At 33.9% G+C, this 24,845-nt stretch overlaps 1 protein-coding gene and 1 long non-coding RNA gene across 6 annotated transcripts; both read left to right on the top strand.

Annotated features, from left to right (window-relative positions):
• The first annotated feature begins 1,338 nt into the window (after positions 1-1,338).
• LOC121974904 (serine/threonine-protein kinase AFC2-like) lies at positions 1,339-5,516 on the top strand. 2 transcript variants are annotated; one of them, XM_042526182.1, is made up of 12 exons: positions 1,339-1,592; positions 2,396-2,585; positions 3,180-3,206; positions 3,335-3,488; positions 3,583-3,631; positions 3,718-3,832; positions 3,982-4,073; positions 4,232-4,388; positions 4,462-4,526; positions 4,636-4,733; positions 4,830-4,932; positions 5,118-5,516. In XM_042526182.1, exons 1-12 carry the CDS (start codon positions 1,485-1,487, stop codon positions 5,250-5,252), a joined length of 1,293 nt encoding a protein of 430 aa, XP_042382116.1. In that variant the 5' UTR covers positions 1,339-1,484; the 3' UTR covers positions 5,253-5,516. The 2 variants fall into 2 exon arrangements, with proteins under 2 accessions (XP_042382116.1, XP_042382117.1); XM_042526183.1 differs by having other exon boundaries at positions 4,830-4,905.
• Positions 5,517-21,266: 15,750 nt separating this feature from the next.
• Positions 21,267-23,734, top strand: LOC121977471. 4 transcript variants are annotated; one of them, XR_006110854.1, is made up of 7 exons: positions 21,267-22,005; positions 22,092-22,162; positions 22,252-22,343; positions 22,449-22,527; positions 22,640-22,724; positions 23,276-23,383; positions 23,479-23,734. It is a non-coding gene; the product is annotated as an uncharacterized LOC121977471 (long non-coding RNA). The 4 variants fall into 4 exon arrangements; XR_006110853.1 differs by having other exon boundaries at positions 23,276-23,341; XR_006110855.1 differs by having other exon boundaries at positions 21,267-21,553; positions 21,828-22,005; positions 23,276-23,734.
• Positions 23,735-24,845: the final 1,111 nt, after the last annotated feature.

Consider the following 24,845-nt stretch of genomic DNA (forward strand, 5'->3'; position numbering starts at 1 on the left):
TTAAAAAATCTAAGTACGCGTTTTGATAAATAAAATTGCCGAAAGGAAAATATTTGAAGGCAAAAAGTAAATGACTTTAAGTTGAGAATCCATTATTTTAACCAGTCTCCTCGGACACATCACTTTATTTCTCTTTGAGTTATGCGCTGAGAGAAATCATGCAAACCAAGTTAGCCACCATTGATCGATGCTAATGTGTAAATGATAGTCCGTTCGGGTGCGAAGGATTTAGAGTTCTATTAGACCATTCACATCAATATCCTCATCCAAAATTTAAAATTTAGGATAAAAGAACTACTTTATTAAATTTAGATATCTATTTTCCACTGCATGATACATCAGCTTCTCTATAATTTGTCATATGTTTATTTTTTTTTTATTTTTTCTCTTTCCTTCATATTTTTTATTATTAGAGGGAGGAAAGAAATAGAGGAGAGAGAAATTTTTTATTAATAGAGGAAGGAGAGAGGAATTTTTTATTATTAAAGGGAGGAGAGAGAAATAGTATTTTAATGTTTAGGGAATGAAATCCATTCCCTAAATTTAAAGAATTATTATTCATAAAATGTATATTTAGGGAATGAGTAGAGTACCTGATGCAGATGTTTTTTTAATACAAAATGTAAAATTTAAAATAAAAATTTAATTTAAGGTAATTAATATGGATGTTCTTAGATTTGAATGTACAAGAAGCGATGTACGTCAGGTTAAAAGGAGGAGATGATAATCTAGATCATATCGTATTACAAAGTAAAAAGATGATTTCAGTCATCCAAATACCCCTCATCATCATATCACATATTCACATTCTATTATGCTTTTTAGTATATATGCCTCGTATACGTTCCTTTGGCGTATAATAGTTGAACAAGTAAAATCTTATAGTTTTAGTCTGCCTATACTTGCGTATAATAGTTAAACAAGTAAAATCTTATAGTTTTAGTCTGCCTATACTTTGTTAATAGATAAAAATAGTTCATTTTCATGACAGCCTTTTAAAATATATATCTTGTTTCGCAAATTTTATTATACTTAACAAATAAAGTTTTAACTTAAAAGAAAATACACTAATATCCTATAAACTAATTTACAAAGTTAAGGGGTTTATTTTGTAAAACATTAAAAAAATTGACTGAGGCTAGTTTGATGGGCATTGGGCAATAGATGTCTCAGGCACTAACGTGCGTAAAAGGACTGATTCATAAATTTTAAAAGTGAGGAGCGTCTATTTGGAAATGTTTGAAAGTCACGTGAGTGGATTCGAAAAATCTGCCATGAAGTTATCGAGGATACGACTTAAGCAACGAATTCATAGTTAGGGTTACGAAGGGCTATAAAGACGGGACGAGCGGTCCTCCTGGAACCACATCGCCGCTGCTTTTCCTCTTCCTCTTCCTCTTCCTCAACTATTTTTTGGGGTCAGATTCCGTCTCTCCTACCAAAGGATTTTCTTTCTCTTCCTCTCGATCTTTCTCAAACTGATCATGGAAGTCGAGGTTTTGAAGGAATTTCCCCATTCACGCATAGCAGATGGCCGTCCCCGGAAGCGTGCTAGGTTGGGTTGGGACGTCGACCCGGAAACGGCCGCGAAGGTACTTTCTATTCTCCTTTTTTCGTGTTCCCTTGTCTTGATTTGTCCGTTTCCTTCTCCGATCTTGTACCTTGATAATGTTTTCTTATACCTTTTGTTGTAGGTTGTGCTAGATCTAGATGTTGTTGTTATTTTTTGCGTTATTTGTGTTATTTTAATGGATTTATTGTGTTAGATACCATAACCTTTTAGATCGTAACGATTATCTCTCGTTTTCCCCTTCTTTATTCTGTTTTGTAAGATAATAAAGGTAAAAAAAACGTATCATTTATCTTAAAGTCCTTCCGTTCCTCTGGCCACTGATCTCCCTAGGGTTCCCTACTTTCTTTGTGATTTCATGAGAGTTTTTGTGCAAGGTAGTTGCTTTCATATCATCTGTTATTTGTTGTAATATTGAACATTTTTTTCTGTTTCCCTAATACTGGAATAAACTAGGAATATAATACAGCATCCCTTTTCCATTTAGCTTAGAAGTGAATATGCCTTCCTAACATATATATGTATATTCCGTTTATAGTCTTTTATCAAATTAGATTTTCGTTACCTTTTCTCTTCTTTTGCTATCAAATAGCAGCATAAATTTTTTTGCGCATGTATTCTTGAGTAAGGTATATGCAATATGCTTGATGACTTGCTTCCTGCCTTGCTTTGATGGTTATTTTGATTAGTGAATTTAGGTTATTTGTAGGCTAACTATCTGCGGTACAGTTTTTTTTTATTCCTTCAGAAAGGTGAAGAAAGAAAGTAGTTTGAAGGTAATATTGTTTTTGGATGACAGAAAAATTAAATTATGGTTGTCTGTAGGCTCAAATAGGTATATTATGTGGGCAAGAAGTTAACATGAAGAACATGGTATCTTCCGGGGCTACTTTGAATGATACTTGTTCTTCCCAATATGCAAAGGATTTGGGTCGACAACCTTCCCCCCCTTGGAGAGGAGATGATAAAGATGGGCATTACAAATTTGAACTTGGAGAAAACTTAACTTGTCGCTGTAATTTCACTTGACCATTTGTGTGTACATTTTAAATTTTATGCTGGTTTTCCTCTATTAGTTTTCCCTTTATTTTCTGAATTTTATGATTTTTAGATCACTAAGATATTTTTTATTAGCTGAATTCTCTTATTTTCAAGCTCTAAAATATTAACCTAATATATGGTCTTTTAACCTTGTTTTCCCAAGATAAAAGTTTGTTTTGTAAAAGCTTGCTGCCTCCATCAGATTTTGTCGCATCTTGATGCATTTTATTATATATAATTTACTCTTTTGCAAAGTGCTGTTCTATATTCTCAAGCATTATATGTTATTGATTATCATCTCTTTTTTCTTATGCTTTTAAAAATTCTGTTTGCTATCCTTTTCACTCTTATCTTTATTTTACTCTAGTATAAAAAGTCCTATTATATTCTTCTCAAGGAAAAAATTTTTGGTGTGCAATTTTGATGATAAATTTCTATCTACCAGCTAGTATCCTTATTGCTAATGTACTGTGATACTATCTCTGTTTTTGTTGGTATTGTGGTTTTGTATACTTGCACTGTTATAGTTGCTCTACTTGATTTTAATTTTATTTTTGATAATTTGCAGATAAGATCCACAGCAAAATGGGTGAAGGTAAGTCCATAAACAAATTGTGAATGTGGACAGATCTACCCTATTACATGATTTTTTTTTCTTTCTTCATTCCCAGGATTCATTATCATGCTTTTACCTTATTATTCATTCTCTTACTTTGAAATCAGGAACCTTCGGTCAGGTTCTAGAATGTTGGGATAGAGAAAGAAATGAAATGGTAGCCATAAAAATTGTTCGTAGTATCAGGAAGTATAGACAAGCAGCTATGATAGAAATCGATATGCTGCAGCAGCTTGGAAAGTATGATACTAATGGAAGTCGGTAAGTCATTTGCATCAGTTTCTTTGCCTATAACTGTAGTTGGCATTTTGTTAGGCATAAAATAATACATATACGAGTTGATGCGTTCTTGCAGTTGTGTGCAAATACGGAACTGGTTTGACTATCGTAACCATATCTGTATTGTAAGTATATATGCTGTGATAATTTCCCTACCTTCCCAATTACATTGGGACTTGAAATTATCTTTGTATTAAAATGATTCTCACAGGTGTTTGAGAAGCTTGGTCCAAGCTTATATGATTTTCTACGCAAAAACAGTTATCACTCATTTCCAATTGATCTAGTTCGAGAGTTTGGAAGACAACTATTGGAATGTGTAGCATGTGTGTAGACAATACTTTCACATCTTTTATATTACCGCATTCATAGGCTTATATTTGTGAACGTCATAGTAGGCTACTAACAGCACTTTAGGGGCATCAGGGGCTCTGCCCTTGTATACGCTGTATTCACTTCTTTCTACTGTGTGCAGTTATGCATGATATGCGCCTCATTCACACTGATTTAAAGCCTGAGAATGTACTTCTTGTTTCCCCAGAGTACATCCAAGTACCCAATTTCAAAGTACTATTTTATATTTGTCTTGTATACTTTAGTCATTCTTTGATTATAGAAATTTTGAGTCTTATCATAGGTATTTCTAGCTTTAGGTTTATCTTTATTTTTATGAAGTATAACCATCATCCTAAAATTTCACCACTAATTGCCAATCATTTGCTTAGGTCTCAATCAGATCTTCAAATGAAGGATCTTACTTCAAAAGATTACCAAAATCAAGTGCTATCAAGGTTATTGATTTTGGAAGCACAACTTATGACCGCTTAGATAATAGCTATGTGGTCTCAACTAGACACTATCGGGCACCAGAAGTTATCTTGGGTCAGTTATGTTTGATAATTCAAGAATATTGTGTTCCTGGTACGATGGCTCACAAAATTGATGATCACATTAGGACTTGGTTGGGGCTATCCTTGTGATATTTGGAGCATTGGTTGTATCCTTATTGAACTTTGCTCAGTAAGTTCTTAGATCTCTAACTTAACTATTTATTTTAGTTGGTTGTTTTCTTTATCAATTTAGTAACAGGTTGTTGCTATCCTTGTGATTTATCAACACATTGCTGCAGGGTGAGACGCTGTTTCAGACTCATGAAAACTTGGAACACTTGGCCATGATGGAGAGAGTTTTCGGACCTATACCAACTAACATGCTAAGGCTTGCTAAGTATGTATATTTGTAATTCATTTATCACTTTTACTCTATTTAGATTAATTTTCATCCAAATATGTGTTAATGTTTACATTTCATTAAATTTTACAGTCGAGGTGCTGAGAAGTATGTAAGAAGGGGCCTTTTGAACTGGCCTGAAGGTGCAACTTCAAGAGAAAGTATCAAGGTAGTGTTGAAAGTTCCAAAGCTTCAGGTATTTACTGGTTAAAATATAAAAGTCCCTATTCATACTTTTAAAGATGTTATTGCTATAGCTTCACAATGACAAATCATTTTGGATAAGTTGATAGTGGGGGAGAATGGATGCCATATTTATTTACATAGCTTTCAGGGCCTGTCTAATTTACTTGTTCTTATGTTATTCATATTGTCTTGTAGAATGTGGTCAAACAGCACACTGATCATTCTGCTGGGGATTTTATTGATCTGCTGCAAGGGCTTCTGAGATATGACCCTGTAGATAGATTGGGAGCTCGTGAGGCTCTAGAACACTCTTTTTTCAAAAGAAGTTGAAACTGAAGGTCACCCATGTAACTTGTGCTCTATCTTCGCCTGGAAGATGGATACATCCTACTAACCAGTCTTTCGTGTACTTGAGAATAGCCATTAGTGTTTTGTGTAATATGGTTTCCTGATCTGTAAATTTTTTGATTGTGGCTATATCAATTGTTCTTACTGTTACCTAATGGTTCAACGCAGCAGTATGGTTACTGGCCTGAAGCCTAACCCTAAACGGAATTTACACTAGTTTGAGCCTAGCGGCAATCTTTCCCTGTACATGTTCCCTTTCATTTTAGTGTTTGGATTTTAGGAATGATGTGAAGTGATCCATAATGTGTTTAAATTTTTACTGAGTCCTGACGTTTTAGTGGTGTTCATTGACACTTTCAAAACGTGGATGTGGACAATTAATATTTGGTTGAATCTTACAAGCAGAACTCTAATAGATGGGCACAGGCTATGAAACTTCGGTCAAAAAGTAAAGTGACCAATTAAATTCAGTGATCGACTCGAGACGATATCCGTTGGCAGATAAATTGGTCTTATCTAGTTAATATTGACTGAAATGTGATTTTAAATTTTAGTAATTTTAAAATTGTATGAGATTAATTATGATTGTTTTTAGAATTTAATTGTTTTAAAAAAAGCATCCTATCATCTTTATTTGCTGAAAAAAAAAAATCCAATCAACTATACTCTGGTTAGGTCGACAAACACATCCAATTTAGTCGTTAGAAATACTGCTGAGATATACCGGCCATTAATGATGTCCAAAACACTAGTTTAACATGCTTAGATCTCTTGGCATGTTTGTGAAGAGAAGAAATATTGGTTTCATGCATACCATTTTGTTTGAATAGAGCCCCTTCTCCTAAATATAGAATTTAATTTAAATTTTACATTTTATGTAAAAACACTGGTATACCCTAATTTAGTTTTGATGAATGTTATTTCTCTAAATTTAGAAAAATTTATTTCTAAATATTAAAATATTATTTAATTTAGGAGAGAAAAAAATAAAAGGAATAGATTGGATAATGGAAAGTAGATATTACATAAGAATTGAGAAAAAATAATAAAAAAGAGGAAGAGAGAAAAGAAAATAATAAAAAATAAAGATAATAGAAATTTTAGGATAGGTAGTGTGTAGTGAAAAATAATGATCTAAATTTAATAAAGTGGATGATTTATCCTAAAATTTAAAGATATTATAGAGATTCTTACCGTCTATCTAATCACTATATTAAAAATGTTCAACATTAGATTTGCTAAACAAAAATTTTACCTTAAAATTTATATTTTATATAAAAAAATCTTTGCATTAGCTATCTACCAAATTTTTAAATTTAAATTTTATAAACAGTATTTTTTTAAAAATTTGAGGAATGAAATATATTCTTTAAATATTTAAATATTATTTCCTCTAATTCTCACTTTCCACTTCCACATTTGCCATTTCATAGATAATAATAACAAAATATATAGGAGAGAGAAAAACAATAAAAAAAAATAAAGATATGGTAAATTATAAGTTGATATATTGTGTAATGAAAAATGGATATCCAAATTTAATAATTTTTTTTTATCCAAAATTTAAAATTTTCTTACCTTTCTAATTTTGTGGTCATTTTTTTATATGTTTATTTATTTCAAACAAACCTAACCATTTTGATTTATGTTAAAGGCAGATAAAAGTTAGTCTTAAATCCTCATCTTCCATATCTTCCATGGAACAACATAAATTCTAGTATTAAGGGGAGTTTAAGTGGTGGAGAAGCATATTGGTGCAATCGTTTTTTTTTTGTCAAAGTTAACCAAGCTAACCTAGATTAATCACAATTTAGGGGTTTAATGTTTGAACAATATGGTTGAACTATGTGTTTGAATAATGTGTTTAACCAATATATTATCCAACTCAATGTAGAATGTAAGATTCTCAATCTTATAGTCTCATGGTTCCAATTTTATGGTATGCAAAATAATATATTAGAAATAGCTATTCAAATAGGTTAAATACTTGTCATTAACTCCAGTTCAAGAGAGTAAAAAATGACTAAATACTTGGTCGATGATAAATTTTAATGGATCAGGTAGACGAAACTAGAGAAGTTCAATCAGACATAAGAACTCTAGACAAGTCAAGGATAATAAGATATTTTGCAAGTATTAAAGTCCTAAAGAAATGAACTCTAAACATAGGAAGTTTTGTTAGATTGAGGTTAACTAGATATTAAGGAACGATAAAGTTTTAATAGGTTGAGGCCGATATATACTTAGCATATGCGGAAGTCTCAATGTTGACCGTCTATTTTTTCCTCACCATACCATAATGTATGTTAGAATCTCAATGCTATATTGGAATGATCATACAACATTGATAACATGTTGCGCATCTCGTCTCTATAAGGTAAGATTAAATAATTGTATCTTTGTATGTTGTATTTGGTTTCTAACATTAGAGTGGTGTTGTTTTGCTTAATAATAACAGCGATTCCAGGCGTTACACCTTGAAAATCACTGGGTTTAGCAAATCCAATAGAAGGGGTTTCTATGGATTCAGTGGCTGAAACAGCTTCTCGATAGGAAATAGCATTTCTTGCAGTAACAAAGGTGCTCATAAAAACTTATCAGAACTTACAGGGACTCTTGTTCTTCAGGCGAGGGCAGTTCCTTCCCAGAGAATCTCATACGGATGTGCCCTTGACTTCTTCAGGCCTCCTTGCCTTCCTTTATCAAGTTAGGATCCGTCCTTTTGCTTCTCAGGGTTGCATAATACCAACAGACTTAAAGAACTAGAGTATGACAAGCTCTGATACCAAAATGAGAGTGGCGAAGTGGAAGTGATTTGGAAATTAGGAAATTGATAAGTTTATGCACCTTACAAGCTTACAAACTACAAACTACAAACTACCTCAGGTAAGGCTTGAGTGGATGCTCAATTGCCTTGCAAGAGGTTCAATCCCTTTTCTTATAGCAAACGTCGGGTGCGCAAAGGGCCCCATCGATACGTTTGTTGATAAGAAGGAATCATAGTACTAGCTCCTCATAACGCTAGTGGAGCATCTACTTTAGAAAAGTAAACATTATTAGACAAGACAGCACACTATTTTGACAGGACAACACTACTAGTGGAGCATCTACTTTTAGAAAAGTAGAGCATTATTTGATAGGACAGCACACTGTTTGTAGCATCGCGCGAATCTTTTGGGTCCACCATGCTTATCACTACACTTTGAAATTACCCATCCTGGTGACACAATCCTGGAGGAGATACGCAGCATGTGAAAGTTGTTTGTCGCATTGCTCTAATGCGGGGTACCAGTCATTCCACCAATTATCCTTTCCTCGACATTTATTGCATTCTTGTTTTTTGAGGGAATGGATAATTCTGAGCTGCTGCATTGCATTGACGGCTCGGATGGCAGCTCTTTGCTCAATAGTGTGTAGATCCTCTGTGATTTGGTGGAACTCTTCTTGTGGGATTGGTCTCCCATGTCTTGTATTGATTTTTCCTTGGTACTGCTCAGCGAAATCAAGAGGGTTTGGACCATCTTGTTCAGCAACTCCTGAGCTTGCGGATGTGGCTGGTCCTGGACTTCCTTTATAGCTGGTACCAGTAGAGTGAGTTGATCTAGGTGCAGCTCTGGCCATTCTGAAAATATTAACACATGAATTAGACTAGATAGAGAATCAGCTACCTGATTATTTTTTCCGTCTATATGTTCGAATTGCACCATTGGTCCAGCTCCCGTAATATAATCAGTAAAAGAAATCCATCGAACCCTAGAGGGTTTATGATTTGCCGTTTTCCCAAAAAAACTTATAATTGCCTGGCAGTCTGTTCGAATAAGAAGTTCAGCTTTGTCCAGAAAATAAATCTTTAGTGCTTCCATAGTGTTCATAACGACATATAACTCAGCATCTATTGTAGATTTTGGTGGATTGAACTTGCCGCTGGAATAAGCACAAATCTTTTCTGAGGAGACAGGGTCAAATTTTTTCTTTTTCCATTTGCAAATGTCACCCCATCCATCCATACATCCGTCTACCTCTAGAATCATATAACATTCTGGTGGAGGTATTTCAAGATCTGGTAGCTGTCAAACTTTGACCTTGAGTTGATGAATCAAATCCCAGTCTTGTTGATTTAATTTTCTCTCTCCATTTGGGGAGGTCTTAGCATATAAAGGTCCAAGTAGTTTACCTAAGTTGGGTATGTAATTTCTAGCATAATTCAGGAGTCCTAGCCATGATCTCATTCCCTTGGTTGTCTTGAGCTCATTATCATTGAAATCCGCAATCTTTGTAATTACATGTGGTTGGAGTTTAATTATGCAATTTCCAATAATAGCTCCTAAGAACTCAATTTCAGGAACTGTAATTTTCATCTTTGTAGGGCTTAAGATTAATCCATTCTTCTGGCAAATATCCAGCATCCTTTGAAGGTGTTGCTCATGTGTCTTTTCATCCGGAGAAAATACTAAGATGTCATCTATATAAACCGCAATGAAATCCTCTGTACCTTTAAAGCATGCGTCCATTTTTCTTTGGAAAACTGCCGGTGCGTTTTTGAGTCCGAAAGGCATGACCAACCATTCGTATAAACCATCAGGGACCCAGAATGCAGTCCATTCAATCGAATCAGGATGCATAGCAACCTGGTGGAAACCGCTTTTTAAATCAAATTTAGAGAAGATACAACTGTTACTAACCTTCTTTAGGATGGTATTGATACCCGGTAGACTGTATTGGTCTTTATGCGTAATATCATTAAGACGCTTGTAATTGAATACCAGTCTTTCCTTTCCTTTCTTTTCTTCCTTTGTAATGGGGTCAATAGTTGTACCAGAATTTACAATTATTGCAGTTGTTCGGTGTCGGCTCTTGCTGGGTCGAATTATCCCTAAATCTAATAGGGCTTTAACATGCTTTGTGAAGACCTCCTTCTGTATAGGAGTTAAGTGCTTCAATGGACGGTCCTCTATAATAAATTCTGGATTTTTAATATCCAGTTGGCACACAATCTGATTCTTCTGCCAGTGTTGTAAGGGATTTTCCCCAATTATCCCTTGATCCTTTAATTTTTGTAAAAAAGGGCTAAATTTTTGCTCAAAGGTTTGGTTTCTTACCCCAAGCTAACATATAAATTTAATGGCATCGTATCATTTGTTCTACCAATAGAGAAGGAGCTTGCTTCTTTTTTAATTCTCATGCAAGAAATCCAGCAAGGTGATGAAGGTAGGATTAGGTATTGTGTCACAGACATGATCCAACATGTTTTCAATTAGTTTTGTCTGGATTTTATTGATCTATTTGTTTAATACCTGGCAAAACTTTATATTCTCTGTGTAATCACAGTCAAACTTTTTGATATAGTAATAAATACTATTATCTATTTTTCGGCTGTTTTACCAAAGGAAAGGATGCACTTAGAGTTTTGAAACTCCGAAAAGACATATCAAAGTTTCATATCACACTTAATTCCAAAAATATCCTTCCTTCTTTTCAATCATAAACCATTTTTTTTAAAAAATATTTTTTTATTTAAATGGAATCAAACTGCCGAATCAAATCATGAAAAAATAAAAATGTAATTATTTTATAAGGGAGTTTCATATAGTACAGTGACTGTCATTATAAAACAAGACCACTAGTCCCAAGCATTCAAAATAAGGATTACATATCATATCTTTTATACACTTTCCTTTGCCACTTTCTCGTTCATGTTTCAGAATTTTATATTCTCAAGGTCTATCAATAATTTTTTGTCATAATTTATTGATGATCTTAATCCATTCTGATCCGCTTAATCCAAATCTTGTAAATTTCTACATGCTCTCTAATTTTATCGTGTCCTAAAGTCTCAAATTCAAAGTCTTCTAATAAAGACTGACCTTAAATTTTGAAAGGTCTGGTAAAAAAAATAATTTTATTCTATTCATATAAAAATATTAAAATTGATACTATAAAAATAATTTTATCTAGAACACATAATCTAAATTTATGTTTAGGGATTTTAAGATTTAGGTAAATAAAATTAGGAAAAGGCCGGTGAAAGAGGAAGAAAAGGTTGTTAGATTGCACGGGTGCATGTTTTTTTAGACACTTTTATAAAAAAAATCTATAATATTTTAGAATTTATATTTAAGATCATTTTAAATTTGTTTTTTTTCGAATACGGATATGATTTTGTTAGCCTTTACTTAAAAAAATATATATATAAAAATGACCCCACTTTTTTAATTTAACTTTTTCAACATTTTTTTCTTAGTATTTACTTAAACAAAATATTTAAAAATTAAAAAAAAAAAGGTGGGCTCTACCGAAGGTGGGGCCTTGTGCGCTGGCCCCATCTTGACCATAGAGGGTCGACTTTACTCTTAATTGTGTACAATCTATTTTTAAAAATTCAACCCAATTCTATAGGTGGTAATGCTTTAGCAAAATCAACACTAAAATGATGATACTTTAAAGAATTCAGCACAAGGTGATGATATTTTTAAGAAATTAGTACTAAGATACTGATGTTTTGATGAAATCAACATCACAGTTGTAATATTTTGACGAAATCAACATTAAGAAAGTGATGTTTTGATAAAATAAGTACCAAGATAGTAATGTTTTACCTAAAACAACACCAATTTAGGGCTAAAAAGAGAAGGATATTTTTAAAACTAAATGCATCTTTCAAAAAATATAAAACTTTGGTAGGTTTTTTTTTTTTAGAATTTTAGAACTTTAAATGCGCCCTTGGTAAAAGACCACTCTATTTTTACAAATACGAATGAGTTGACAGTGAATGAGTTATTGTTTTGAGTTAATGATTATTATAAATTATTGAAAATAATTTATTTTTTAAAAATTTTATAATATTGTTAGTTACAAATAAGTTCACATGAAGTAGGTAATCCCTCTTTCACAATTTTGTATATGATCCCTTCTTTACTTGCTTAAAAACCAACCCCATCTCTCTCTCCCAATAAGCGTGCTTGTAGGAGTGTAATCGAATCGAGTCGAACTGAACTTTTGAATATTTGAGTTTGACTTGTTTATAATCGAGTCGAGCTTTATTTAACAAATATATTCATGATTTACAAGCTTATTCGAGCTTTTATCGAGCATAAATGAGTTTAATAAATATAAATTATAAATCTAAATATTTATTAAAAATTAAATAATATATTTAGAGAAAATTATAATATTCTTATTAAAATTTATAATTTTATTCTAATAAATAAATTTAATATATTTATCTATATGTTTTATAAGTATGGTGTAAAATCTATAATTGAACATCAAAATTATTATTTTTTTATTTAAAAGTTGATTCATGAGCTTAACGAACATGTTCACGAGCCGAATATTGTAAAGCTTAAGTTTAATTTGTTTATCATAACAAACCTCATTAAACGAGCTCAAACGAACTTTTATCGAATCGAGTTTCGAATAACTAATAAGCGACTTGGTTCATTTACACCCCTACGTACTTAAAATCTTGAGATTAAGTTAGTAAAGGCTTCAACCAAACCACTAGGTAATTTATCCTTACCTAGCTAAACACAATCCCTAATGAGGCTGTCCAAAAATAGAAGCCAAAATTACATCGTCTTACAATCTCTTATAACTTTCATGTCTAGATGTCTTCAACCTAGATGATGCTCCTCGTCCTCAAGTTCACCTCATGGCTTTTAGTCTATTAGAATAGAAGGTGATAGCACTCATCTCAGGTAGTCTAATATTGTTAGCTCCTCGGTTGAATAAGATAAATAAATTATGAAAGACATTCTATCTTATCACAATGACACTTTACATGTAAGAAGTCAAACACCAACAAAATATTTTAGCTCCATTGAAAATTAATCTTAAAATCTACTGTAACAATACCACCGATGTAGTTGCTCCAACTTAATTATGTGTCCACCATTGCACCTGGTAGTCCCCAAATGGTCATCACAAATTTCTATGTTTGAACCAAAAGTTTAAATTAAATTACTAATTTGTATTTGATTTGTATGCATAAATATATCAGGTATGCACATAAAGTATCCGATGGATTAAGATTCATGGAAGATAGGAGAAAGATGGTATGGAATATAATAAACATCGCCAGGTAGAGGAGAGGTATCATCAATAAGTCCAAGTAGGATGGGAACGAACCAATGGATGAAACTATTATTTTTCCAAAGCAAATAATTATCATTCTCAAGGTTGATGGGTATAAGGGAACCATTCTTTTTTAGTAAAAAGATAATTATGTTCATCCTAATTGTCTTTTATAGTTTGTTCCCAGATTATATAAAGGAAGATAAATTACAAGATCATGATACAATTTGTGTAAAGATTAAATTTCATATATTTTTTCCTCTCTAGTTTTTTTTTTCTTTTTTAAAGAACCAATGCTAACAGGAGGACATAAAGGAAAGGTACTTTTCCCTGGTGGCTGAAATTTGAAGAGAAGCTGCTGATCGCTAGGGGAAATCATAGTGTTGTCTTTAATTGACCAAAGGACGCATTTAAACTTGAGGAATTCTTAAAGGGCACATCTAATTTTTAGTTTTTTCAAAGGATATACTAGATTTTAAGAACAACACTACTTTAATGTTGAGTTTTTAAGACCAGCATTATATATAATAGTTGATGGGAGGGATAAAATAAAAAATAAATATATCATTTCAAAAATTTAAAAATTAGATACGTCTTAATTTTAAATACAACCTTTGGTCAATTATGGTAGTGTTGTTGTTGAGTCGTTGAAGTTGAAGGAGGGTTTGATGAAAGTTGGAAGACAACAAAGATTTTCATGTTGACTCAAAGGTTGGTTGGAAGACAAGGATGCTGTTGTTATTCGTGGTGCGCTTGAAGAGGAAAGAAGGAAAAATAATAGAAGAGTTTGTTGCTACTATTAAGAATAGAAGATTTATATTGATGTGGGAAAAAATGGTGTACAATTATAAAATCGGCAAGGATCATGCTGATTATGATTATAATCGTGAAATATGGTTAATTTTGATTATGATTGAAGCTAATTTGGAGTTGTTATCACCAATAATGAGGATCATGTTGATTATGATTATAGTGACGAATATGATAAACCTTAATTAATTGAAATTAATTTGAAATTATTATTCTTTGTACATGATAAGTATGGAAGGGAGTCAGAAGGCTTAGTGCATATGAGAAACGAAAAGTCTAACGGAAATAGTGATCGAATCGAACTGATTTCTTTCAAACTAACTAAATCGATTGAATTTAAATTTTTTTTTTTAAAAAAATTGAACTAATAAAATATCGATTAATTCGATCAAAAATTAAATTAATTGAATTTTTCTAATTAAGGTCTAGAAATTTAGTTTTGTTTAATAAAATTTGGTTTCGGTCTAAAAAATTGAATTTAAAAATTCAATTTGATCAAAAACTTTAATTTATTCGGTTATCGAATAAGAAATTTTAAAATTGAACCCAAACCATATTAATCGAATTTTTAGAAAAAATAACTAAAATTCTAAATAAACCTGACGTAGGGGAAAAACTCTGAGTGCAACGTTCGAATTAGATATTTACAGAGAAAGACATAAAAAGATGATTTGTAAATAAAGAGGAACCGCCTCTAGATTTAAATGAAAATAATTTATTTATTTAAATCAAAACAAAACTCAACATCAACATATTTTTACAAGAACTTTAACTCTTATTTAAATAATCTAAGAAATAAGAAAATGTTATAATAGAAAAATCGCAAATGAAGAAGAAGAAATAAAAAGAACTAATATATATATATATATTCTAAAAATTTAAAACAAATAAAAGAAAAGTTAAAAGACCAAATCTAGAGATTTGGAGATCTGGTTCACGTGAAACATGATACCACAATAGAGTTGTTCATTTGGGGCATGAATTGGACGTGTCAGCCACTAGAAAGCTAATTCCACCTCATCCAAACTACAAATAGAGCACAACCACGTTAAGAGGCCACAAGCAAGTCATCTTCCTTGTCGGTACTCTCGATCGTCCTTCTTCAAGGTCCAAAAGGGAGTGTAGTAGCTTCATTTTCTTCTTGTCATAACTCGGAAGGGAACATGACCATGTTGGATGATATGAAATTACTGTGTCTCTGTATGCTCCTGCATCAAACACTCTAGGTTGAAAAGAACTTGACCTCGAGTTCAAAATAGCATCTTCAACATCCATAGTCTTCCTTTTCTTCACACTGTCTTCCGATATAGCACGAACTGCATCTTCAAATAAGACCAAAATCTCACAATCATTACCATAAAGTACCTCGTCATATACTGGCTCGCTAGTTGACTCGGTTTCATCTTCATCATAAATTGAATCATCGACTATTTTGATCTTATCGCCCATATTTTTCTCAAAATTTTTTTTGTCTAAATTAAAATAAAAAACTTACGACCTTTAGATCTCGGGCACTATGTTCACAGTGTGAGACTTCCTCAGCTAGAAACTGCTTGTCATGACTTCGACTACGTACCTCACGATCTTCTAGATCTTGCGTCGCTAGACGATAGGATAACTCCATTATTTATCAAGTATCTCATCTTTGGTGTTATGATCACAGTGTGAGACTTTCTCAGCCAAAACCTGTCTATCACACACCTCAATCATGACCACGATGACCACCCATTGGTTCTAAGACTCTGATACCAACTGACGTAGGAGAAGAAATATTCGGGTGCGATGTTCGAATTAGAGGTTTGTAGAGAAAAACATAGGAAGATAATTCATAAACAAAGAGGAGTCACCTCTAGATTTAAATGAAAATAATTTATTTATTCAAATTAAAACTAAACTAAACATCAATATCAATATATTTTTACAAGAGCTTTAACTCTTATTTAAAAAACCTAAGAAATAAGAAAAATCCAGAGAAAAAAAGAAAAAGTAAAAAAACTAATAAAAAAAGATAAAATCTAAATTAACTTTAAGAAAAGAAAATTAATCAAAAAAAAATCTAAATTATTTTTTAGGAAGAAAACTAATTCTAAAAATTTGAAACAAACGATAGAAAAGCCAAAAGATCAAATCTAGAGTTTTGGAAACATGGTTTACATGAACCATGACCTCGCAACATGGTCGTTCCCTTTGGGTACGACTTGGTCATCGGTCACTGGAAAGTCGATTCCGTCTCGTCGGAACTCCAAATAGAGCACAACTATGTTAGTAGACCACGGACAAGTTATCTTTCTTGTCACCTTTTAAAAAATTGTATGGGCATGCTCATGTCTATTCTTCTTTGCGTGCTTTTGGTTGTACGTGATTTGTCCTTTATACACATGTTGAGCGTAATAAGTTAATCCCTCGGTTTGCTCTGTCTTTTTTGGATTATGGTGTTAGTCAAAAGGATATCATTGCTTTGATCTCTATAGTCAAAAATTATGTCTCTCATCATATTGTGTTTCTTGAGCATATTTCATTTTTTTTTTCTATTCTAGCTAGTTCGCATAATATGAAAAAGTCAGATCTATTTTGCATTGATCCTTTCAATACCGACACTAAGAAAACTTTACCCACAGCTCTTACTAGTGTCAACTGAATATGATATTTTGGTTCCTGAAATATCCGCTGCACATGCTCCTCCTTTTGCCACTACCCAATCATCTCTTGAAGTTGTGGATGATCCTTCTCTCCACCGTCGTTAGTCCACTCGTGTTCATAAGTCTACTAAACTACTAGATTTTACTTACTCTTGTTATTCTCATTCTTTTGCTTCATTTGTTGCATCTGTTCATTGTCTTTTTGAACCTGTATTCTATAGAGAAGTTGTTCGTAACCCACTTTGGCAGAATGCTATGTTAAGGAGTTAACTACTCTATATTAGACTTATACATGAGATATGGTATCGTTGCTACCAGAAAAATATACTATTGGTTCTCGTTGAGTATTTAAGATCAAAACTAAATCTGATGGATCTATCGAAAAATATAAAGTTTGTCTTGTTGCAAAGGTTATTTTCAGGAGTATGACATAGATTATATGGAAACATTTGCTCGTGTTGATGACTATTTGTACTCTGATTGTTGTTGCTTCTGTTTGTTAATGGAAAATATATCAGATGCATGTAAAGAATATATTTCTAAATGGTAATCTTCATGAAGAAATTTATATGACACCTCCTCCTAGTATTTCACACCAACCTAGTAAAGTTTGTAAGCTTTGTAAAATACTTTATGGTCTCAAACAAACACTTCGTCAAACAAACACTTCGTGCTTGGTTTGGGAAGTTCTTTACAGTAATTACTTTGCTTGGTTTTCATCCTAATAATCATGATTCAACATTGTTTGTGAGATATACGAGTACAGATTATATTCTTTTATCATTATATATTAATGACATGATTATTACTGGTGATGATTCTAGTGGAATTGTTTCCTTAAAATCTGAGTCAGCTTGTTGTTTTGTTATGAAAACTTGGGTATACAATTGATGTGCGTAGATTATATACTCTTTTATGCATGTTTTTACGTACATTTACATACTTTGAGCATGCTTGATCTATGCATTTTTATACTTCCAGCTTTCCTTTTAGCATATTTACTCTTTTGGTTCGGAGATCTGCTTTTTGTGCATTTTCTGTACACAGGAGTCGATTTGGTGAAGAATCTACATCTTTGGGCATGCATTGGAGGAGACGAAGGGAGAAAGCACCGGGCCGTGTACCTTAGTATGGAGCTCGGGCCGTGTGGAGTTTGGCACCAACAAGAGAAAGATGACATGGCCGTGTGAACCTCGCACACCACAGTGTCAAGATTTGCAGCAGAAGCCTTACATGGCGTGTGGATCTACACGTGTGAGACTCAGAGACCAGCAGCGGTGCGTGTGCACCACACGTGTGTAGCATTTCAGAGAAGGTTCGGCCTTGTGGAGTCACACTGCAGTGTTTGGCAGAGAGGCTGGACATGGCGGTGAATCTCACAGCCGTGTCACGTGTGGCGCCGATTCCCTCCTCTATTTAAACCCTTCTTCATGAATTGAAAGGGGATCTCTCCCCCTTTGGGAGAAGGCAAGATTTGGTGGTTTCCTCCCATTCTTGGGAGGATTTCTGGGCGATTCAAGGGGAGTTCTTGGCGATTCCGGCTCCGGAGAGAGGATTGGATCCGAAGACAAGGCTTCTTCGTAGATAAGTTTTCTCTTTTCCCCTCTTCTTGTTTTCTTGGATTGGGGATTCAAGGAATGCTTGTAATCTCTATTCTTTCGGGTTTTCTTCCTCGATTCATGGAGTAGATCTTGTATTCTAGGATTAAGGGAGTATTTGTATGATGGATTGATGTAATCTCACACGGCCGTGTCACGGGGCCGTGTGACGCCCGATTCCCTCCTCTATTTAAACCCTTCTTCATGAATTGAAAGGGGATCTCTCCCCCTTTGGGAGAAGGCAAGATTTGGTGGTTTCCTCCCATTCTTGGGAGGATTTCTGGGCGATTCAAGGGGAGTTCTTGGCGATTCCGGCTCCGGAGCGAGGATTGGATCCGAAGACAAGGCTTCTTCGTAGATAAGTTTTCTCTTTTCCCCTCTTCTTGTTTTCTTGGATTGGGGATTCATGGAATGCTTGTAATCTCTATTCTTTCGGGTTTTCTTCCTCGATTCATGGAGTAGATCTTGTATTCTAGGATTAAGGGAGTATTTGTATGATGGATTGATGTAATCTCTTATGGATTTGCCATTTTCTTGTTTCAATGACATTATCTTGCTTGTATCAATTAGATCTTGAATGATTGATGGTGGTTTGTGCTTAATTCTCATTCTTGATTGATTGTTTGGATTTCTTATGGACTTGGTAAGGATAAACTCTCACTCGATCATCCGAGGGATCCACGTGACAGGTGCAAGCCCGTGTAAGGACGTTTGAGAGATAATCTTGAAGAGGAAATAGGAATATTCAAGAGAGTAGGATGGATTCTATGATTAGCTTCTTGTATCTTTATAGATTAATAAGTTGTGGGCTTCTATGTTGATATCCGAGGAAGGCATAGTAATAGGTGCGCTTCTGTGTAAGGACAACGTAGGTTCATGTCTAATTAATCCTATTTAGATACATTTCTCAGTCCTTAGCCGGTTGTCTATTGCAAGAGGGAACCGGCAACTTTCTACATGTTTGGCAATTGAGGAATAAGAATTGGTGAACCATTTACATTCAAGAAATCTTACAAAGAAACCGAAACTCCTAGAATCTCCCTTTATCATAACCCAAAACACTAAACTCTTGTTTTCTCCCAAAGGGGGAGAGATCCCCTTTCAATTCATGAAGAAGGGTTTAAATAGAGGAGGGAATCGGGCGCCACATGGCCCCGTGACACGGCCGTGTGAGATTCACACGGCCATGTCCAGTTCCCTCTCTGCCAAACCTGCACGGCCGTGTGACTCCACACGGAAATGCTACACGACCGTGTGGTGCACACGGCCACAGCCTGCTTGGTCTCTGGAAGTCTCACACGGCCGTGTAGATCCACACGGCCATGTAAGGCTTCTGCTCTGGTTGGCTTCAACAATGCTACTTTTTGGGCATTAAGACCGCCCATTCCCCAAAATGTTATCTTTTATTTTAGTTAAAGTATATATCTAATATATTTGAGCGTGCACGTCTTATTGATAATAGAGTCATTGATACTTCTATTGAGACTAATGCTCAATATTCTCCATATGATGACTCACGTTTGCCGGATCTTAGTTTGTATCGAACTATTGTTGGAAACTTAATTTATTTCACTGTGACTCACCCAGATATTGTGTATGTTATTCATGTGATTAGTCAATTTATCGCTGCACCAACTACAGTTCATTTGGATGTTGTTCTTCGTATTCTCAAGTATCTTCAGGACACTCAATTTCAAAACCTTTTATTTCCTTATACTTCATCTCTGGAGTTACGTTCATACTCTGATACTGATTGGGTTGATGATCCTACGAATCACAAATCTACCACTAGCTTTTAGATTTTTCTTGATGATTCCTTCATTTCTTAGAAGAGTAAGAAACAAGATGTTATTTCTAGATCTTTCACAAAAATTAAGTATCGTGCGATGACCTCCTCAACTACTTGTAAGATAGTTTAGTTGCGTTAGTTGCTTACGGATATAGGTATCTCTCTTCATCAACCTACTTTGTTATATTGTGATAATCAAAGTACTATTCAAATTACGCGAATTCAGTTTTTTATGAGCGGACAAAATATATTGAAATTGATTATCACATTACTCATCATCATCTTCAGATTGACGCCATCACATTATCTTTCATTCTTTCAAATCTATAGATTGCTGATATGTTTACAAAGGCACATTCCGCTTCACGCTTTCGTTTCTTATCTGACCAATTCTCAATACTTCTAGCTATAGCATCGTGAGTTAGGGATGACAATTTCACCCGAACCTGATAGAGGATCCGACATCCGACCCGAATGGAGGAGGGTATAGAGGGACTATCAATACCCGATACCCGACCTGAATACCCGATTAAATAATATATATACATATATTAAAGAAAATTTTATTTTTCTAAAATTAACTTACTATTTTTGTTGATATTAGGAGGAGACTATATAGATATTTAATCTATTTTTTTAATTATATATATATATATTTTTAATAGGTTGTTAATTTTAATATATTTTTGTTGAATGATAATAATTGGATAGAAAGAAGAAAAATTATAATTATAGAAGATATCCGATCATTTAATGAGTATGTGTATACCCATCGGAGATCCTATACCCGATAGGTATGAGGATGGAGGATATAAAATCTGACCCGAACCCGACCCATTGCCATCCCTATCGTGAGTTTGAGGGGATGTTAGATTATATATATATATATATATATATATATATATATATATATATATATATATATATATATATATATATATATATATTAGGATAATTTATTTTTTTTTCCTTTTTCTATTTAGAATTTCTTAACTTAGTTATATAAGATTTATACTATATGTTTCTAATATATTTTTTTATTCAATAATATAACTAATTTTTTGCTCTTCCTAATTTCTACACTCTAGCAGCCGCTAACCATATCGGTGAGGCCGGGCGTGACCTCGGGCATTGCCTTAGGCTGACCACTGCATTGGTTGACGTCATTGTAGCCGCCTCAGGCTAGCCGTGAGACAGGTCCCTGCCTCGGCCACCGCCTCAGGCTGGCCGTGAGCCATGGGTTACTTTAGGGAAGCCACCGCCATTAAAGGCCCCAGAAGATTCGGATCCGATGCCACCGCCAAGCAGATCACCAAAGGCATCGACGTGCCTCGTCTCACCATCATCATCACCGATTTGCTCTCCGTCCCTTTGGTTATCTTTTCTTAATCTTCCACATTCTATCCCTAATCAAAGGGTTGGCCCTGAGAAGTGATTACTAGTTTAAATAGATAGATTTTGTGAAAATTTTCTGTTTGCAGGATATGAGTTTTTGTTTTTTCGCACCAAATCTTATTGCCGGAAAAAAAATCGATCTTGATGCACAAAATACCATCTTGAAAACTTCAGTTTACCAGGAAATTTAGATCAACGAACTATTTTACTGCCATGGTATGGTAGCATTTATGAGATTCTTCTTGAAATCCAGATGGAAGCAGAGGAGCCCATGTCACCATCGGCACAAGGAACTTGGAAGCTGCCAACAATGTGAAGCAAAACATTCTACAGGGCATCCATCCCTTCTGCTAGAATTGACATCATACAGATTGATGTTAGCTCACTCAGATCTGTCAGAACCTTCGCCAACAAATTCCTTATGTCTTGATGTGAGTAGATGCATGGATCTCCTGCTCTGTGTTACATGTCCCTTCAGCTTTCTGGGCCAAATCTCACATATTCAATTTATTTTCAGTAACAACGCTGGTATCATGTACTGCCCGTTCCCACTCTCCGAGGAGATGCAGTTTGCTACTAATCATCTTGGTGTGGTTCTTCACACTTCCCAGATCAGCTTTTCTTCATCCCAAGCATTCATCAAGATTTTGATTTTAACATGGTACTTCTAATTTCAGGTCACTTTTTGTTGACAAATCTTCTCCTAGAGAAAATGAAAACCACAGCAGGGAGAACTGGGATTGAAGGCTGCATCGTGAATCAATCCTCGGTAGCTCACATTGGACTTTATAGTGAAAGAATTTTCATGACCACAAGAGTTTAGTGTTCTCTTCCATTCAATCAATTGATGGTTTCCATCTGGTTTAATTTCCAGATACGATGATAAATTGGCGCACGGGCAGTCCAAATTGACAAACATCTTGCACTCCAATGAGCCCGCGCGGCACTTGAAGGTACTACTAATGGTCGAGAACAGATGTAACTTGTAAAAAGGAAGAAGAACAGAAGTAACTTGTAAAAAGATAGAAGAAATTTATCTCATAGAAATACATTCATGATTAACAGGCCGAAGGTGCAAATGTCACACCACATTCTGTTCATCCTGGTTTGGTTAGGACAAACTTGGAAAAACATTCTCCCGTCTTCATGGGTATGCTACTTAAACCTTCAAATTCTTGAACAGTTGATGAAACTACAAAGTCATGCATCTGTTTTTGCTTAAGCTCAAATTTACGAACTTGCGAAATATCAATCTGATAGTCCAATACATCTTGTTATCTCTATTATTTTCAGCTGATCTACTGGTTCACAAAGAACAGTTGGAAATTTGCACTGAAATTTGTTTATAATTTGTTAATCAAACTTCACAAGTGCAATGTGTATATTGTCCTTGTATCATTATTGCTTTATGAAATTGTTATTTTCTTATTATCTTTCATAACTACTCTTTTTTTGTCATTCTAAGAACCTACTGCTTGCTCCTTAAACCCTACCAATGTTGTCGACTCCTCCCAAACCATGCATATTGCTGTTGATGCAGAAGAGTTGCCGCTATTTGTTCTCGATGTGTGACTTTATATTCTAGTAGGATGATGACAAGTGTGTATGAACTTGTGTTAAATTCTTTACATCAAGCTATAGTTTATGCGATTTCATTATCATGAGCATACTTTTCAAGTTTTGCAACTTGCGATATTACAGGCCTTAGTCGGCAAACAAGCAAAAGAAGAAAGGAAACATAATCACTGAAAAAACAAAATAATTAAGGTTGGTGAAGGTGGAGGAAATTGAAAATTCCTATTAGAGGAAGTAAATCTTTACATATTAAGTTTTGTGTTAATTTATATGATTTTCTTTCGGGTTAAAAATGATATTTTTTTTGTTTGTTTATTTTTTTGATGCAGGAAAAAAAGAAGAATGGAAGGAAAAGGAAGTGTCTGTCAAGGAAGAAGAGGATGATGATTTATTTATTTTATCTTTCCATCGATTTGAGACGGTTTGGTAGGGATATTTTCATTTGAATATGATGACTTGTTGAACTTGGATATTGGATAATGTTAGATTAGAAATGTTATGTATTTTTGAATATGATAACTTGTATGCATGACTTGTATGAATATGTTTGTTTTGACTTATTTTGGTATGATTTCATTTTGGATATATTTGTTTTGACTTGTATGAATATGACTTGTTTGGAATGTTGAATCCTAGATGTGTTAGAATGTTAAATTGTGTATGTGCTGTTGAATTGTGTATGTTGTAAACAGGTTTGGAATATGAATATGATATTTGTATACATAAACATGTAGAAATGGGCAGATTCTAGTTAAAAAATTTACATTTTATGATGAAATTTGTGACAAAAATATTTTGTCACACATTAACATAAATCGCAAATCTATGATGAATACCTATTTTCGTTACATATTTGTGACGATAATTGATTTTCATTGCCAATCTTTGATGAAATTGGATTCATTGTAGATTTGGCAATGAATCCATTTTCATCGCCAATTGGTGATAAAAACAGTTTTTATTACAGATTTATGTTTGTGTGAATTGTGAGACAAATTTTATTTTGATAGTAAAATTGGTTGTAATTTTATGATGAAAATGAAATTCGTCATAAAATTGATGATAATAATGAAATTCGTCATAAAATTGACGATAAAAATGACAAATTTATATTATTTGGTGTAGAATATGACAATGATCTATTCACAATGAAAATATTTTTGTCATAAATTGTCACATTTTTTTGTTGTGATAAATTTTTTTTTTTAATTTGTGGCAAATTCTTCACAAACGTTTTTTTTTAGTGTTGCTTTGCCATGGAGACAAAGCAACGATGAAGGGGAGTCTTGGCGCAACGGTAAAGTTGTTACTTTGTGATAAAAAAGTCACGGGTTCGAATTCTGGAAACAACCTTTTGTAAAAAAATAGGATAAAATTGCGTACAATGGATCCTTCCCCAGGACCTCGCATAATGGGAGTTTCGTACACGTCCTTTTTTGCTATGTCATGGAGACAGCTCCCTTGGTCCACAAGCCCTGTTTACTCCAAAGTGCAAATGAAGAATGGAAATAAATTACCGATGGAAAACTATCTCAAGGGAAGGGAAGAGAACGACAAAGGAAAAGGAAGAAACAACAAAAGATGGGAGGAAAAGGATTCCTTCGATGGCTTGTGACTTGCAGCTTGAGCTGATGGTCACGACATTGTGAACTCACGACAGCCACGGAGAGACTGCGATTCAGCATGAGCTCACGAC

Source organism: Zingiber officinale, chromosome 4B (assembly GCF_018446385.1).
Source record: "Zingiber officinale cultivar Zhangliang chromosome 4B, Zo_v1.1, whole genome shotgun sequence".
NCBI lineage: Eukaryota > Viridiplantae > Streptophyta > Magnoliopsida > Zingiberales > Zingiberaceae > Zingiber > Zingiber officinale.